A 17794-nucleotide genomic window follows, 5' to 3' on the forward strand; every position below is an offset into this window, starting at 1 on the left:
AAACAGGCCCTTACCGTACTGTGTTACTCAGTGAGCAATCCGCTTCCCATTAAAATCTATCCCAGTGCCAGCTTGACTGTAATTTTCCCTATCCACTTTGATTCTCTGGCGGAGTGTGGTTGATGATACACAGGCGCTTTAAAAATTACTTAGAATACCAGTAATTCAAATCAAGCTGTCCAAATTATGAGTCCCAATGTCAATGTATATACCAGTAATTCAAATCACGCTGTCCAAATTATGGGTCCCAATGTCAATGTATGATGAACAAAAAATTACACTTATTTAATTATACCACAATCGGATCCACAGTCAATTATCAGACGATTAAAATGGAGAATATCAACGGTCCTATTTCACAAGTGTCCAAGAATCAAAGGTTAAGATTATTCAACTAATAAAATTTTAGATTGACTCCTCAACAGTGAGTTCCACAGTTCAATCGGTTTAAATTTGAGTTAGTGTATGACACACATACAATTTCCAAGTGCATGCGTATCAAGCATCACACCTAGCCGGAGTATAAATAACAACCCTTTATCGTATGTCATCACTCAACGAAGCTCCCAAACGCAGCAATCCACAAAAAATAATGTAGGACGAGATTTGCTAATTGCACACGCGTGTAGAGCCGTACATATACACACGCGGGCACAGGTGCAACTACGAAACACGTGTGAAGGATCTGAGCTTTCCATAAGATTAGAAATAATGGTTGCATAGATAATTGCACTCTTTAAGTAGGCCACAACATGCAAAGTAAATTTAAAGAGGCTAAAGCCTTTTTCCAGCCATTCATTTGTTTTGATCTGAAAAGGCCCACCTGAGGTGTGAAATGGCATGATTATTATGATAGAAGATCTAAACAACGTAGCTCATCTGATGAAAAGCTCAGATCTTATGAACGTATCACATCGTGACACGTGCGCCCACGTGTGGATTTGTACGACTCTACACGTGTGTGGAATTAGCAAACGTCAGGAGGTCTATACAATCTCAGATGCACTGAAGATCAGGTAAGCCTGAGAGAAGAGCCATGTGCAAGGGGTGCATCTGATTGAGCAGCCATGGCAAGCTCAAATTGCCTTAGAGAGATTGGAGTGAGAGAAATCAAATCTGGGGTCTTGAGATCATCCCAGCCCTTCATTGTTGTGTTGGTTGTGGTGGACCCATCCCATCCAATATGTGTGACATGCTTCACATCTGTTGGAAATCCAATCTCCATATCCATCTTTACATCCTCTTCCTCTTCCTTGTACACTACAAAAGGACCCAAAAATCAATCAATCAACACTCAATTCATCCATAGTAGAAGTATTGTGCTTGTGGGGGGCATGATTCGGTGATCCAGACCGTTGGTTTCATGGGACCCATAGTGGATTGACTATGCCCCAAGAATCCTTTCTTGGGGTGGTGATGACCTTTCTTTTGATTACCTGCAGATAGACGGTTAAGAAAACATATCCAGTAGGAGTCCACAATCATTTTTGCAAAAAGTACAAAGATTGGATGGATCGGATCTTACGATCTGGCGAAATTTCAGGGATCAGTCCATCTACAGTGAGGCCATTATTTTAATGGTCTGGATGGGCTTCAGTTGTAAAAACTGAACATCCGAGGATGCTGTGTCTGATTGGGTCGAGGATCATGTACTTACTCGAGCTTCAGGGTTGCTTAATTTTCAAGAAATACGACTCCCACGCGTGTACAAATCAGGTCGTGTACATGACACACGTGTGCCAGCATGGCATATTGGTACCAGATCCAATACATGAGGGATACCACCATGTAGATTCTCTTCCCCAAGAATAATGTCGGTCCACTTGTGAGTTGAGCCACAGATATACTAAAAAATGTGTACGGCTGAGAGAACTTGGCTATTGTGGCCCAGATGATGACTGGGCCAACTCCTTTTTTTTTTAGAGAATATCTAAAAGTTCATAGCTACATGATGGAAGGCTTGGATTTTTGTACCTGTGTACCACCTTGGCATGTCGCATGGCGTGTACATGACCTGCCTTGTACACGAGTTAGCTTAGAAACCTCAATAATTACATAGGGAGACAAAGAAGGTCCATCCCACAAGCGAACATCCAGCTCTGTGATCAATGGTCAAATATATGCTGGGACCAGCTTGATGAACGGGCTGGATGTTGCAAACACGTGCCATGTTGGCACGGGTGACGTAGAAATACCCTTTACAGGAAAGAGCTTTGGACGCCCAGAATCAAAAGAAGCCTCTCTTTTTGGTGGAATATAGTGGAGACGGATTGGCTACTCCCCCGCCGCTAGCCCGGTGGCTGATTGTCGGTGCTCCGTGGGGCCTACCATGATGTATGTGTTTCATCCATTTTTACAGATCATTTCAGGGCTTGATCCCAAAAATGAGATGGATTTAAATCTCAGGTGGACCACACCACAGGAAAACAATAGCGATTGGATATCCACCATTAAAATCTTCCTAAGGCCCAATGTACTGTTTATTTGACATCCTTTCTGTTTATTAGGTCATAAAGAACCAGATGAAGGGATAAAACAAATATCAGCTTGATCCAAAACTTTTATGCCCCCAAAGAGTTTTTAATGGTCGATGTTCGTTCAACATTGTTTCCTATAATGTGGTCCACTTGAGATTGGTATATATTAATTTCTGGTCTTATATAATAAAATGATCTATAAAATTTTTTGGACGGCATGGATGAAACACATACATCATGGTGGGGCCCACAGAGCACCGACTATCAGCCATTGGCTAGTGGCAGGGGGAGTAGCCAATCCGTTTCCGTTTTGGCCACCCACCACAGCACATAATACTAAAATAAGATGATGATGATAAGGTCGGTATTTAAAAATTCCCCAGGGTGTAATGGTACTTGATGAGCCCACAGCCCTACTAGACAAGAGGCCAATGGGTCAGGTCCGGGTCAGGTTGGGGTCAATCTGAGCCAGACCCATTCACTAAAAGAGCCAAAAATCCCAGCCCAAAACTGACCCATGACCTGTTAACCTGTGGCCTGACCTAACCCACTTAAAATTCATATAACCCAATCCCAAGGGACCAGATTCATTAATTATAATTGAGTTGGATTCAACAGACTCGACTGGTAGACCTAGCATGCACACTTGGGTTTAGGAATGGAACATGTGGCTAAAAGTGTCAGGACTGTCCAAGTAATGTATACATCCAAACCTACATACATCATAGAGATTTGATTGAATATCTTATAATGTTAGGACTTTAGCCTTTAAACTAAGGTCATTTTCCAATGATCCAAATCATTTATACGGCTGATTCTGATCACTTTGTAAGGTGGAAAGATAATAAATAAATATTCTGGATTGAATTATTTAAATCCTTAGATGATTCGGTTCTTTTTCTTTGAATATGAAAATTTGACATAAATAAATTGTCCAACCAAAGGGTTGAAATATTCAATCAAAGAGTTTTTATTTTTCCATACCTCATCCGGACTGGCCAGGTTGGGTTATGTGATCCAGCCCATTGATAAACTAATTAAATGGGCAGGTGAGGTTGATTAGGGTTCAACCCTAGCTTGAAATGTTCACTTAAAACAGTTGAAAATTGATCGTTTTTCACCTCATACTTACCGAACAATTGAGAGAAGCTCTTGAAGCCCTTGATCAACCTTTGGAACCCTCCAGAGAACCCAAGTGATGTTTTCATTCTCCCACCTGATAAGCACTCTCCTTTTTTAACACATACACAGAATAAAGCCCAATAAGCATTTGAAAATAAAACAAGGGGAGAGAGAGAGAGAGAGAGAGAGAGAGAGAGAGAGAGAGAGAGAGAGAGAGCATCACCCATCAAAACAAAAACAAAATAATTTTGAATGAAAAAACAAGGGAGAGAGAGAGAGAATCACCCATCAAAACAAAACCAATTGAGATTTGAAAGAAAAAGTAAGGAAATGAGATGGAGATTACTTGTTGATGGTGTGTTTGGTTCTTGTTTGGTTTTCTTGGGTTGATTTTCACATACGGCAATGCTTGATTGAGAAACGCAGCCTATGGAGAAAGGAAGAACCACCAGGCGCTCCATACGATCTCTCATCTCTTCATTGAACAGTGGGGAGAGAGAGAGAGAGAGAGAGAGAGACAGACAGACAGAGAGAGAGAGAGAGAGAGAGAGAGAGAGAGAGAGGTGGTTATGTGCATGCAACCAAGAAGTGTAGTTTGTTATATTAGGTGGTGTCTGTTATATTAGGTGGTATTTGCTGTGTTAGCAAGTTAGCATGATTTTACGTACGAAAGGAAAGATCCAAGTTTGGTAGGAGAAAGAGAAGGGTGTTGGTTGTATTGTGCAGAGAGAGAGAGAGAGAGAGAGAGAGAGAGAGAGAGAGAGAGAGAGAATGTTGGTTGTGTGCAATTCAACCTACTATGTTGATTGCACGTCCAAATAGTAGGGTCAGGTCGAGCCCACAAAACTAACTTGTCAGTTTAAGATTTTTCTCTTATTCTCAAGTGAGCACTTGAATTTACTACCCTCCCTTACATACCAAGACACCCTTTCAAACATCTTTCCTTTCTCTTTTCTTGCTCTGGACTCTTCCCCAATGAACTACTTTCATGTCAAAGAGTCCATTGCAAGTGACTTGGACTCTTAAGACCAATCCACACCGTCCAATCTCAAACCCACATCAAGCTTTTCTTCTTTTTCAAGATGTGAGTATTGTAGCTAAAGGTTGTGTGGAGACCATGTTGAGGTTCTTGAAAGAAATCCAATGAATGATAGAGAGAGAGGTAGAGAGGTGGTGTTGGGTTCCTTGTTATTATGTGATATGCTACTTTTCACTCTGATTTTGGAAAATAATCCATTAAAGACTCATATAAATCCAATGATAGATTCAGATCCATTGGAATAGCTTAAAGTTGTATGGAAGCTTTGAAATTCTGAGAGGAATATGTGTGGATTGAGATTGCTTAAAGCACTGATTCCCTTCTTTTGCCCTTGCTTGCAGGGAATTGTCTCATGTCTCTCTCCACAAGTACAAAGGTATATCATCATCTCTAGAGGATGGATACAAAGATTTTCAATTCTGACGAGTGGGGCCCATGGTTAGGTGATCCAGACAATCAATATATTTCATACCACTGTTCATGAACAACCCCACAAAAATATCCTCATGCGGATGGTCACAACCTTCCATTTCACAGCCTATGGAGGCAACAACGGTCCACATTCAACTGTAAACAGCCCCAAGATTGGTCTGTGGGATGTTCGGATCTGGCATATTTCCAGGGCATGGCCCATCAACTACCGGACACAATAGATCGATGGCTTGGATCGGAAAACGGTGGGCCCCACTTGTCTGTATTGAAAACCCACCCACATACAATGTGCAAACATAAGGTATGTGGACCATGTAATTCCTCTCATGTGTATGGTCCAAAACTTTCCAAGAGAGTTAGGCATTTTGGGATTGCGATATTCCTATTTTGAGAGGAGACTCTTGTCTTTTTAGAAAGGGGTAGACTTACATGTGTTTTTTGTCACAAGTGGCTCAGTTGGGATGCGGATTGCCTGGGGACCAAACTATTCAGGGCCCACCTTGGTGCATGTGTTTCATCCACGTCGTTCATCCGTTTTATCCACTCATTTTAAGAAATGAGTCCAAAAATGTAACAGACCCAAAGCTCAAGTGTACCATACCAAAGGAAATAATGGGAATAGAACAACCACCATTAAACGCTTTTTGAGGCTACAGGAGTTTTGGATCAAGCTGATATTTGTGTTTTCCCTTCATCCAGATCTGTTGAACCTTACAGACAGATTGGATGACAAATAAACATCATGGTTGGGCTTAGGAATCATCGTCCCCACTAATTTCAGTGGTGTGGTCCACTTGATCTTTGAATCTGTTTAGTTTTTGGGCTCATCCACTTACATCATATGTGCTAGGAAAAAGGGATGGACGGCGTGGATGAAATACATACATCATAATGAATCTCTAGCAAAGTTGGGTCAGCTTAGGTGGATCCGGGACCTACCGTGATGTAGGTGCCTTACATCCATGCCGTCCATCCGTTTTGACAGTTCAGTTTAAGGTATCATTCCAAAAATGAAGTAAATCCAAATAACAGGTGGACCATACCACAGGAAACAGTGGTGATTTGACCATTAAAAACTTCTGGTGGGCCCCAAAAGTTTTGGATATATTCCTGTTGTCCCTTCATCCAGGTCATGGGGGGCATCAGAATGTTTATTTTCCATCCAACCTGTTGATAAGGTCACAAATACCTGGATGAACGGACCACACAAATATCAGCTTGATCCAAAACTCTTATGTCCCACAATAAATTTTTAATGGTCAGTCGCCACTGTTCCTGAGGTGGGGTCCACCTGAGATTTGGATCTGCTTCATTTTTGAGATCATACCCTAAAATGAGATTTCAAAACGGAAGGACGGCGTAGATGTAAGGAACATGCATCATGGTGGGCCCAACAGTTAGGGATCCATGGCAGCAGCGTCCAGTCGCCGGGCAATCCGCTTCCGCTAAATTGTGGCAACCCATCCACCCGATAACTCCAAACTGATTTGGACCATCGAAATCATGGACCTCATCATGGATCATGCATAGCCAGAAAAATCACATGATCGAACGATCTTCACCATCAGATATTGCCTATTGAATTTGGACTGTTGTCGGCCATCCATTTGATGGCTAAAAGCAGATAGCTGGGATAGTTCAATCCATGCAATTTCTCGTATACGCTTCCGCCACAACGGGACCAAATTTTGGACGGATTGGATGCATGTGATGTGTTCCACGTGCAAAGCGCATGAATTCTCGAAATCTTCATACTTCGTGGCAAACCCACACTGGAGCTTTAAACATTCTAGTTAGTTGTTAGGTTAGGTGAGTTTCCACAGTATTTGGGGCTGTCATCCGGGCCTGGAGTAATTCTCGGCCCGGATTTTGAACTGTTTCGGGCCGGGCCTTCGGACCGAGCTGGTTAAAATTCTAAATTTAGACCCGAGCCCGGCCCATTGACAACCGCGGAGAGCGGATTAGGTGTTACCGAGTAACAGCTTGGTGGGTGTTACCCTTACCGTGTGGGGCCCATCTTGTTCACTTTATTATATATCTACGCCGTCCATCCGTTTCTTCAGCTCATTTTAGGAAATTATTCCAAAAATTAAGAAGATGCAAATCTCATATGGACCACACCCCTGGAAAAAGTGGTAAATAACCGTTAAAATCTTTTTGTAGGCCAAAGTTTTGGATCAAGCTGATATTTGTATTTTCCCTTGATCCATGTCTGTTTGACCTTACAAACGTGTTGGATGGAAAATAAACATTATGGATCTGCTTATTATGAGACCTTGGTATTTTTTAATGGTAGGTGTTCAATCACCACTGCTTCCTGTGGTGTGGTCCACCTGATATTTGGATCTGATTAATTTTTGGTACCACAGCTAAAATGGGATTGATAAATGGATGGACGGCATGTATATGTAATAAATCATCAAGGTGGGCCGCCGGGTAACACCCAATCCGCTCTCATTCCAGCCCAAGAAAGTCTCACTCGGCTAGCGACTAGACTTAAAAGACTCGGCAAACTCATGACTCGCCCGAGTGAACTCAGCTCGTCCACAATTTCCAGAAAGTCAAAGCAAGCAGGCCCAGATTCTGACAGTAAAGCTTACTGTTGCTGCCATGGGACTCGCCCGAGTCAACTCAGTCATACCAGTTCAAATCCAAGCTTAGTAATCATACAACTCGACCGAGTCAACTCAGTTGAAGACGAGATCAAGCCAAGCTCCAGTTCATCTCTTTCTTCGTTAGGTAAAAGGCGACCCACCCTCACAGCTGCAACATTCTGCACTGTCGGATTGAGCCACGTGCCCTTTTCTCAGCGCACGCATCATTGTACTTGTATCGATCTTCTACACTTGCATTGCATAGGCTCAGCTGAGACTGAGTCAACTCACCATGTGGACCGTGCTGAGTTAATCAGAGAATAAGAACGTTAACAAGCAAGCAATGAACGTAAAATAGAAATAGAAACTTGGTAGACCAGACAGACTGAAACTGTGACCCGCTGAGTCAACTCAGCCCAACAGTAATTCAAGTCCACATCTAAAGGGCCCATTTGGATGCACCAGCAAAGGGGCTTTTGTCGCCAAAACGTTTCCCTCATTGAATGCATGTTCACCAACTTCATCCGAATAAAAACCACTGGGAAAAAGGGTTTCCAGAGGTTGCATCCAAACGGACCCTTTTTTTGTTTTGAAATTTTACAAAAAAAAAAAAACCACCCGAAATTTTGACCTTTTAAAAAGGTACCTCACTAACCAATATCATCATTCCACTACCTTACTTAGTGCTGAAAGTTGTGTGGGTTCAACCCGACCGACCGGTGACCGGACCGACATTGGGTTGGGCTTGGGCAGGATGTATCGGGTTTGGTCTCGAGCTTGGGCTATATAAACACTAACCCGATAAAACTTAGGTCAGGCTCGGGTTGATGTCTCAGGTTGCCTGACTCAACTGGACGTGATCAATATATAAGTTACTTATAAATTATAATTGAGTGGGGAACGTTTGTGTTGAAGGTATGGGAAATTCTAGTACCATTAGGTCTCATTGGTCCACGTCATTTCCGATGACTTAAGCTAACAAGATGTGTCAGATTTCTCTCTCCCAAATAAATTGCATGCTACCCAACACGACTTTTAAAGGAGTAGTTGTCCTATATTTTAGCTTGTTTGTTTAGAAAAATTGAAGTTCTTTACATAAATAACTAAAAATATAATTAATAAAATCAAAGGTATAAAAAGAAGGCATGTATTGAAATATGATAGACTACTGTAATAATGAAAATATTAGCATGTATCTACCCGACCAACCCAACAAAGCCCACTTGGGTTGGGCTTGAGTTGAGAATTTCCGACCCTGGGTTGGGTTGGATTAGGGCTGAGGTATAAGAACCTTAGGTTGGGCTATGGTTGAGCACCAACCCGACCCAATCCGCTCGACTTTCAGCCCTAACTTTACTTCATTGCTCTCCTATAAGCAAATGGGTTGGTAGCTTGGGCGGACCCACCATGATGTTTATATACAATCCCCTCCAACTAACAGGTATGTCACCCCATGTTAGGGCAAGGGCCAAAAAATCAGCTCCAACCGTGACTTAGGTGGATCACATGGTTAGAAACAGTTTAGATGTCAATGCTTGTCCTCCGAATTGATTCCATTAGTGTGGCCTGCATGAATCATGTATTGAGTATAATTTTTGGGCCACATGCTTAAATTTTTATATGAAATCTACTGGCTGGAGTGGATTTCATGTAATTATTACAATGGGCCTTGTAAAAATCAAGGGTGGATGTCTTTCTCACAACTATTTCTTTTGTGTGGCCCACCAAAATCACAGGTAAGCCTTGTTTTTTCCTCTGGACCTAACAATGACTAAATATCTAATGATTGGACTGGATCTTACATAAACATCACAATAGGTCCATCAAAATCAAGAGCGAGGCCCACCATGATGTGTATGCAAAATACCATCCGGCTATTAAATGCGTAATCCCACCAATTTAGGCCCAGAGCACGAAAAAATTAAAAAGAAAGAAAAGAATAGAAATATCAGGCTGACTTGTGATTCAGGTGGACCATCCTAGAGAAAACAGTTGGGAGAGAGATGTGCACCATTGACTTTTACAAGGCCCATCATGATGATTATATGAAATACACTCCAACCATTTGATGCCACATCAAAAATTAAATCCAGGGCCTAAAAATCAGGCCTATCCGTGATTCATATAGGCAAAACCAAGGGGAATAGTTTTGGGGGTGATCATTACCTATTCACTGTTTCAATCGTATGGTCCACCAGAATCACAGATGGGGGTGTGTTTTGGTCCCTCAGCCTAACATGAGGTGAGGCACCGATGGTCAGGATGGATTTTTACATAAACATCATGGTGGTGCTCACACAAGCAGTCAACCCATTTGCCCACACATCCACCCAACCGGCGGTTGAAGAAATGCAAGGTAGTAGAATGAAAATTATATCAACTAATGAGTGAAAATCTTTTGAAAAAGCTCTCGGCGTGTAAATTCCATATTAATTAGAGAGTTTTTGTAAAATTCTCTTTCTTTATACCATCTCCAACCTATGCAGTTTAATATCAACTAGCACAAGAATCATCCAATCCTATACCAGCGGATCTTAATTATAGTTGAAAAGGCCTGTTTGGTAATAGGGAAACATAACCTGGATGATAGAATGTCCATTGAAATGCATGGGATGAAAACACATTTTTGCAATTCATTCAGAAGTTGCATTTTTATATAAACTGATTTTGACCCTTCATCTTGATGAATCACTTTATGAACGGATTGGATGTCATATAAACATCATGGTGGACAGTTCCAATGGTGTGTGTTTCCATCCCCACTGTTTCCTGCAGTGTGGCCCACTTGATTTTTGGATGTGCCTCATTTTTGGGCACCTGTTGTAACATGATCTGGAAAAACTGAAGGACGGAGTGGATGTCACACAGACATCTCTGTGGCCCCACAGAGCTTTGGTTACAAGAACTCCCTATTTTCCATCTTCACTGTTTCCTGTGGTGTGGCCCACTTGAATTTCGAGGCAGCTAGCAAAACTGATGGAAGGAGTGGATGTCAGGTGGACACCTCTGTGGGCCCCACAGAGCTTTGGTTAGAAGAACTCCCTGTGACCAGGTTTGCGAGAAAACCGCATCCAAATCAAAATGAGTGATAGAACATTGGTTGATCAGGTGGGTCCCACTATGTGAAAATGATGGGTGGCACAAAGGTGAGATATCCAGGTTAGACATCAGGTTGGTCTTATCATTCCACAGCTCAAAAATCAAGATGTACCAGTCATCAGGTGGGCCACATAAGCATGTCGAATGTGATCTGCTGGTCAATTCCTTTTAGCCATTCACTTTCTTTTTTATTGTGCATGTGGCCCACCTAATGATCAGACTGGTTTCAGCCCATGGTATGAACAGCCCGGCCTTGCACATACATGCCCCATCAGCACCTCAAAACCAGCTCCAATTTCATACAGACAGTTTTACATTCATGGGCTTATTTATTGAGAAATTTCCTTCGACACTATTTGCTAATTACCTCAATATAAGTCATTGGTAAGTTCATTCAGAGAGAAGTGACTGACCTTTCACAGATTATCAACCTTACTCGAGAGTTTGTTCACTTCACCAACCATGATGGGCCCATTGCTAGCTTGGACAGATGATGTTTACCGTCCATCGAATGACCCTGAATGAATAGATGACTGCACAAATATGGTATCGGTGGGATGGTCCCAGCGATCGAATTACCAGCCTCTGAAAAGATGGTTAAAAACAGAAATGGATAACCGCCACATTAAATGGGAAAAAACCTCGCGACTATAATTGTCCCACTCATGTGACTTATAGTGTCCATCAATCATATGGCCCACCAAATGCTCAGTCTGGATCATCTGACCATGCTGTGATACGTCCCCATCATCGATGGGCCATCAGCGACAAATGCCATGAGTCTTTTTAAACAGAACACCAGATTTTTCTTTCTAATCCACCAGAAGCACATTTCAGCTGTTTTCACCAATAATCTCTACAAGAACAGCTCCCGTTCTTAAAATGATGAAACCGATATGCATCTCTAAGCATGATCTCCCGATCTGTAACCTCAGAAATGTACTTGATGGCTGTGTGGCAATCACCACAAACACGCAGATTCTTCATGACACGGATAGGGGTCCCACAAGGCGTGCTCATGATACCATATGCAACTGCAAGCTTCTCGCTGTGGTAACTGATAAGAACTTCCCTTTGCTCTTCTTCTACATCATGAAGAACCAGATTCGTATTGGTCGAATACCCCACTTCCTTCATTCTCCCAATCAGCTTTTCCAAGTAAGAATAAAGCTCAGCTGCTTGCGGGTGGGACCAATCACCCACAAGGAACGTGTGAACTTGGTTCTTCAGTTGGATCCAAGACTGACCCGGATGCTTTTTAACCCCTCTGACTTGCATCAAACTCCTTACTTTTGCTGCCTCGGCCCATCTTTGTGTGGTCGCGTAGATGTTCGATAACAAAATGTAAGAACCAGCATCGAATGGCTCAAGTTGAAGCAGCTGTTCAGAGGCCCATTTCCCCATCTCAATATTGTTGTGAACTCGGCAAGCAGATAACAATGCCCTCCACACAACATTCAAGTGGGAGATACCATTTTTATGAATGAAGTCCTTTGCTTCATCAAGTCGGCCTGCTCGGCTGAGAAGATCAACCATGCAAGTGAAGTGCTCCACATCAGGAACTATCCCATAGTCTTCTTGCATTGACTTGAAATATGCATGGCCTTCTTCAACCAGCCCCGCATGGCTACACGCAGATAAAACGCCTACAAAGCTTATCTCATTTGGCTGAATGTTTTCCTTCAACATCAGCTCGAAGAGACGGATGGCCTCCCTTCCTCGCCCATGCAAAGCACAACCAGATACAATCGCAGTCCACAACACAACACTCTGATCACTAGGTCTTGCCCTATAAAAAATCGCTTGAGCGTCATCTAAGCTCCCACATTTAGCATACATGTCAATGATCGCAGATGCCAGAAAAGCATCATATCTGTGTCCGCGTTTCTCAATGGAGGCATGGATCTGCCTTCCTTGCTCTAAAATTCCAGCATCCGCACAGGCCGAAGCTATGCTTGTGAGGGTAAATGGGTCCACATAGATGCCTTCCCGAAGCATATGGCAGAAGAGATTGAGAGCATCTTCACACCTACCATTTTGAACATATCCAGTAATCATGGAGCTCCACGTGATGGCATTCACCGTCAATCCATCATGGAATATTGTGGGATTTTGCAAATTATACATTTTATCGAAAACAGCTGTTGCGTATTCCATTTTCCCACACTTGCAATACATATCAATAAGTGAATTCCTTATAAACAAGTCGGACTCAAACCCAATTCGGAGTACATGGCCATGAATCTGTCTTCCTAATCCCAACATGGATAGTGAAGAAACCAGTACCAAAGCGACGGAGAATGTGAATTGATTGAACTTGGGTCCAATTTCACCCATCTGATAAAGAAGCTCCAATGCCATCCTAACAAACCCATTTCGCATTTGCCCAACCATGATCGTATTCCAGCTGGCAACATCCCGAAAGGGCAATCTTTTAAACAATTCAACCGATCTCTCTATGTCTCCGATTTGTAAATAGGCACCTATCATAATATTCCAAGACACCGTATCCCTTTCATCCATCATTTCAAATACTCTTCTTGCGTAATCGAACACACCACATTTCACATAAAAGTCAATGATTGTATTCTCTAAAACGACATCTAATCCAATCCTATTTCTCAAAATCCATCCATGAATTTCCTTCCCGGTTTTGAGAAAATTAGCACCCGCACAACCCTTTAGAACACAAGATAGAGTGAAACAATTCGGTAAAACACCTTCCGTTTGCATTCGAGAGAAGAGATCCACCGCCATTCCAAAGAGACCAATACGGGCATAACCTGTGATTTGAACCGTCCAAGCACGCACATCTCTGTTGGGAATTCCATCGAACAGCTTGCCTGCATGATCCAAACACCTACATCTCACATACAGATTCGAAAGACAGCTACCCACTTGCGGGTTCTGTTCGAAACCGGTCTTGATTGCTCGACAGTGTAGAACTTGGACTTCCGAAAGAGTTTTCTCGGTCTTCGCGGCATTTCTGAGCAAATGAAAGAAGGATTCTTGTGGGATTTCGGCGGAAAAGGATGGAGAGTGGTAGGAAGATTGGAAGATGAGAGTAGTGAGATGGTCATTTGGGTTGAGTTTGATGGTTGTTAGGAAGCGTTTGATTGATGATGTTGAGAATGTTGTTGTTGGAAGAGGAGCTTGGCGGGAGGAGGACAAAAGGCGCGGGAATTTCAAAACGTCAAGAGCAACGGTCGGCTTTGGTAGGGGCATGCGGTATGGTGGTTTGCTGCGCGCATGTGCGGAGCGGCCTCAGAACACCAGAGGAGAGTGATTTGATACTCTGGATGAGTATGACACTTGATACTCAGGCACTTACAAAGTGTACACATGTACAATTAAACTGAATAAATTGAGCAGCCCACTCTAGCTTATTCACGGACCCAATATCAGATTGATTAAATAATCCTCACCCCTAACTCGTGGACACTTGTTCGTTGAAATCCGACCATTGGATTTTTATTTTTATTTTCATTTTTAACCGTCCAATGGATATCTACTGATCCGATACTCTAACTAGTTTGGTGACGTGGTTTGGCATCTGACCCCAACACCAGGGAAACGGATTGGCTAAGTTCCTGCGCAAGGATTCTGGATGGGGCCCACTGTAATGTTTGTTAGAAATCCAACCCGTCCATCCGTTTTTTGAACTCATTTTAGTACATGATACCGAAAATGACTAGGATCCAAAACTCAAGTGGGCCATACTGGATGAAACAGTGAGGAAAGGAATTCCTACCGTTGAAACCTTCCCAGGATCCACCTTGATGTTTATATTCCATCCAAACCGTTTATAAGGTCATTTTCACTGAGATGAAGTGAAAAGACCAAGAAACTAAACCGATAAAAAACTTTTGTGGTGATATAAATGTTTCAACGGTGGTCACTAAATCCCCACTGTTTCCTCTCGTGTGGCTCACTTGAGTGTTTGATCCTCCTCGTTTTTGGTGGAATAACCTAAAATGAACTCGAAAAAAGTGGTGTAGGTGGAATCGAAACGTGCAAGAACCTTCTTCGAGCATTTATTGCGAATATCTCTTGAGGAGGAATAAATCGGAAACGGATTGGCTACTCCCCCTGACACCAGCCAATGGCTGGTGGTCGGTGCTCTGTGGGGCCCTCCATGATGTATGTGTTTCATCCATTCCGTCCATCTATTTTTACAGATAATTTTATAATATGAAACCAAAACGAGGTATATCCCAATCTCAATTGGACCACATGACAGGAAACAGTGTTGAATGAGTGCTGACCATTAAAAACATTTTGGGGCCATAAAAGTTTTGGATCAAGCTGACTTTTGTTTTTTCCCTTCATCTGGGCCTGTATAACCTAATCAACAGATTGGATGTCAAATAAACAGTACAGTAGGCCTTAGGAGGATTTTAATGGTGGATATCCAATTTCTATTGTTTTCATGTGGTGTGGTCAACCTGAGATGTATATACCTCTCATTTTTGGGATGAAGCCCTAAAATCATCTTTAAAAATGAATTAACAGAATGGATGAAACACATACATCATAGTGGGGTCCACAGCACACCGACCACTAGCCCCAGGGGTGGTGTCAGGGGGAGTAGCCAATCCGTTCCCCAACACCAGCCATCTAGCTGGCGTCAAAGCTCTTTGGGTCCCACCATGATCTATGTGTTTTATCCATGCCGTCCATCTAATTTGCACGTTCATTTTAGCACTACGCCAAAAATGAGGCAGATCCAAAGCTCAAATGGACCACGCCACGGGAAAGAGGGGGGATTGAACGGTTACCATTGAAAACTTCTTCGGGGGCCATGGAAGTTTTGGATCAAGCTGATATTTGTTTTTCAATTCATCCATATCTGTGTAACCTCATGAATAGGTTGGATGAAAAATAAAGATAGTTGTGGGCCCTAGTAAGGTTTCAAAGGTGGATGTCATTATCTCCACTGTTTTCTTTAGTGTGGTCCAATTGTATATTGGATCTACATCATTTTTGGGCTCATGCCCTAAAATGATCCGGAAAAATGGATAGACAGCGTGGATAAGACACATGCATCATGGTGGGGCCCACAATGCTTTGACACTAGCTAGATGTCTAGTGTTGGGTCACCAGCCAAACCGCGTCCAAATCTAAACTGGGACCCATAGCCATAGGCCATAACCTAGAATTCCACGTATGCAATGTGTACATGCCTTAGGACGGTTTTGTCATTTTAAGAAATAATGAAGGGAAGAGGTTCCTTCCGTACTAAGAAATTGAAATGGGCCGGGTTTGTGCCAGCCAGTCTAAGCATGGCCCGATAAACACCTAACGCCCAAGTCCGTAAAATCGGTTGACCCTAGGTTGCCATTTTTATTTATTTATTTTATTTTTATTCTTCATTTTTTTTTGTACCCCCAGTTGGGAGTTCACACTTCACTGTTAGCCACCCCCACTAGGGATCGATACCAAGACCTCATTGAGGTATCTTTTACTCAATTTACCACTTGAGCTATGCACCAGGGTGTTGCTTGCCACTTGAATTTCACTAATATATTCTATGATCATGATCATGTGAGTCACAGGTTGACTGCCTTCAAGACCATCAAATATAACCCCCATAGTATAACCCTGAGGGCAGACTCCAACCGGAAGATGGAATAATGGTAGGCCTCCTTCCGAGGGAGCCTGAGCCTTCAGTAAGATACCACTCTACAAGATTTAGAATTCTAACCTTGTGTTAGGGCCTACGAGTCAAGGGACAATCTTATGTAGATAATTTCTATAAGGCATAGGCCTCCGCTTATTACACAATCCTCCTAACCTGGCGAAGCTAATAAATGCTACATAAGAGAGTGGAAGGCCGACCCCTATCCAGTTGTAAAATTATATATTTATAGGGTTTTGGGATGACATTTTGATTATTCTTGAGAAGTCCAATTGTAAAAGTAAGTCAAATGGCTGGGATTCGCTGCTGCCACATGACACAATCATGATAGTTAGATTGAAGAGCAAAAGTTATAATTTTGGCCAAGGATAAGAACAACGAGGTCTTTTTCCTTTCCAGCACGCTTAATAAGGAGAGTTGATGATATTATCACCCCACCTAACATCCCTACAAAATGTAGAGAATGTCCACATGGCAGGCGGTATACTATGCACCACTCACCACATGCATGGCCTCCATATTTTACTGGAGACTCCCGAGGTAGCACTTTCCCCCCCTAGTTTACCAGATTTTATCTTATTATGATCCTAAGTAGTAATGGGCTTAGCCTTGAACTTGAGCTTGGAATTACGATGATTGAGTTAACTAAGTTTTAATGAATTAACTGGGTTTATAAGTTGGACTAAGTTTAATTAAATTGACCAAGATGGTTATTATTAGGACGCAATTTGGCTAGTGACACTGTCAACAGCCAAGTGGCTAGTAGTTAGTGTTATGTGAACCCCACCATGAAGTATGTGTTTTATCCATGCCGTCCATCCATTTTGAAAGATAATTTTAGGGCTTAATCCCAAAATTAAGGTAGATCTAAATCTCAGGTGGACCACACCATGGGAAAACAATTGTGATTGAATGTCCACTATTAAAAACCTCCTAGGGCCCACTGTAATGACTATTTGACATCTAACTTATTGATTAGGTCATACATAGTTGGATGAAGGGAAAAAATTTATATCAGATTGATCCAAAAATTTTGTGGCCCCCAAGAAGTTTTTAATGGTCGCGTTCAATCAACACTGTGCGGCACAGTCCACTTGAGAATTGGATCAAACTCAATTTTGGGCTTATACAATAAAATAACATAGAAGAATGAGTGAACCGTATGAATGAAACACAAACATCATGGTGGGGCCCAAAGAGCACGGACCACTAGCCATTGGCTAGTGGCAGGGTGAGTAGCTAGCCGATCCGTTTCCTTCTCATTATGCTCTGATCATCATGTTAGCCGTAGTGGAGTGTCTACACACCCACATACAACACATGTATTAATCAATGCGTACGTATCTTGTAATATTAACCATATCACCAATTATTTCAAGCTCTTCACATGTAC

General features: G+C 42.3%; 2 protein-coding genes across 2 annotated transcripts in view; both read right to left on the reverse strand.

Moving 5' to 3' along the window:
* Positions 1-365: 365 nt before the first annotated feature.
* On the reverse strand, positions 366-4146 carry LOC131239573 (CRIB domain-containing protein RIC4-like). Its single transcript, XM_058237339.1, has 3 exons — positions 3946-4146; positions 3610-3708; positions 366-1260 (listed from the first exon to the last, which is right to left on the reverse strand). Exons 1-3 carry the CDS (start codon positions 4070-4072, stop codon positions 1013-1015), a joined length of 474 nt encoding a protein of 157 aa, XP_058093322.1. The 5' UTR covers positions 4073-4146; the 3' UTR covers positions 366-1012.
* A 6891-nt stretch (positions 4147-11037) lies between these two features.
* The window catches only part of LOC131238813 (putative pentatricopeptide repeat-containing protein At1g68930), a 64634-nt gene continuing 57877 nt past the window's right edge, over positions 11038-17794 (reverse strand). The window contains exon 13 of the mRNA XM_058236408.1: positions 11038-14026. Coding sequence (XP_058092391.1) covers positions 11607-14026 — 2420 coding nt within the window. The 3' untranslated portion in view covers positions 11038-11606. The remainder of the gene's footprint in view (positions 14027-17794) is intronic.

The sequence above is a fragment of the Magnolia sinica genome, chromosome 3, assembly GCF_029962835.1.
Source record: "Magnolia sinica isolate HGM2019 chromosome 3, MsV1, whole genome shotgun sequence".
In the NCBI taxonomy this organism is placed as follows: domain Eukaryota; kingdom Viridiplantae; phylum Streptophyta; class Magnoliopsida; order Magnoliales; family Magnoliaceae; genus Magnolia; species Magnolia sinica.

Excerpts from the sequence above, each read along its gene's own strand:
- LOC131239573 (XM_058237339.1), bottom strand. The coding sequence starts at position 4,072 with ATGAGAGATCGTATGGAGCGCCTGGTGGTTCTTCCTTTCTCCATAGGC. Across the intron at positions 3,709-3,945 it reads ACCAAACACACCATCAACAA|GAGAGTGCTTATCAGGTGGG; the intron begins GTAATCTCCATC and ends GTGTTAAAAAAG. Across the intron at positions 1,261-3,609 it reads GAGCTTCTCTCAATTGTTCG|TGTACAAGGAAGAGGAAGAG; the intron begins GTAAGTATGAGG and ends GTCCTTTTGTAG.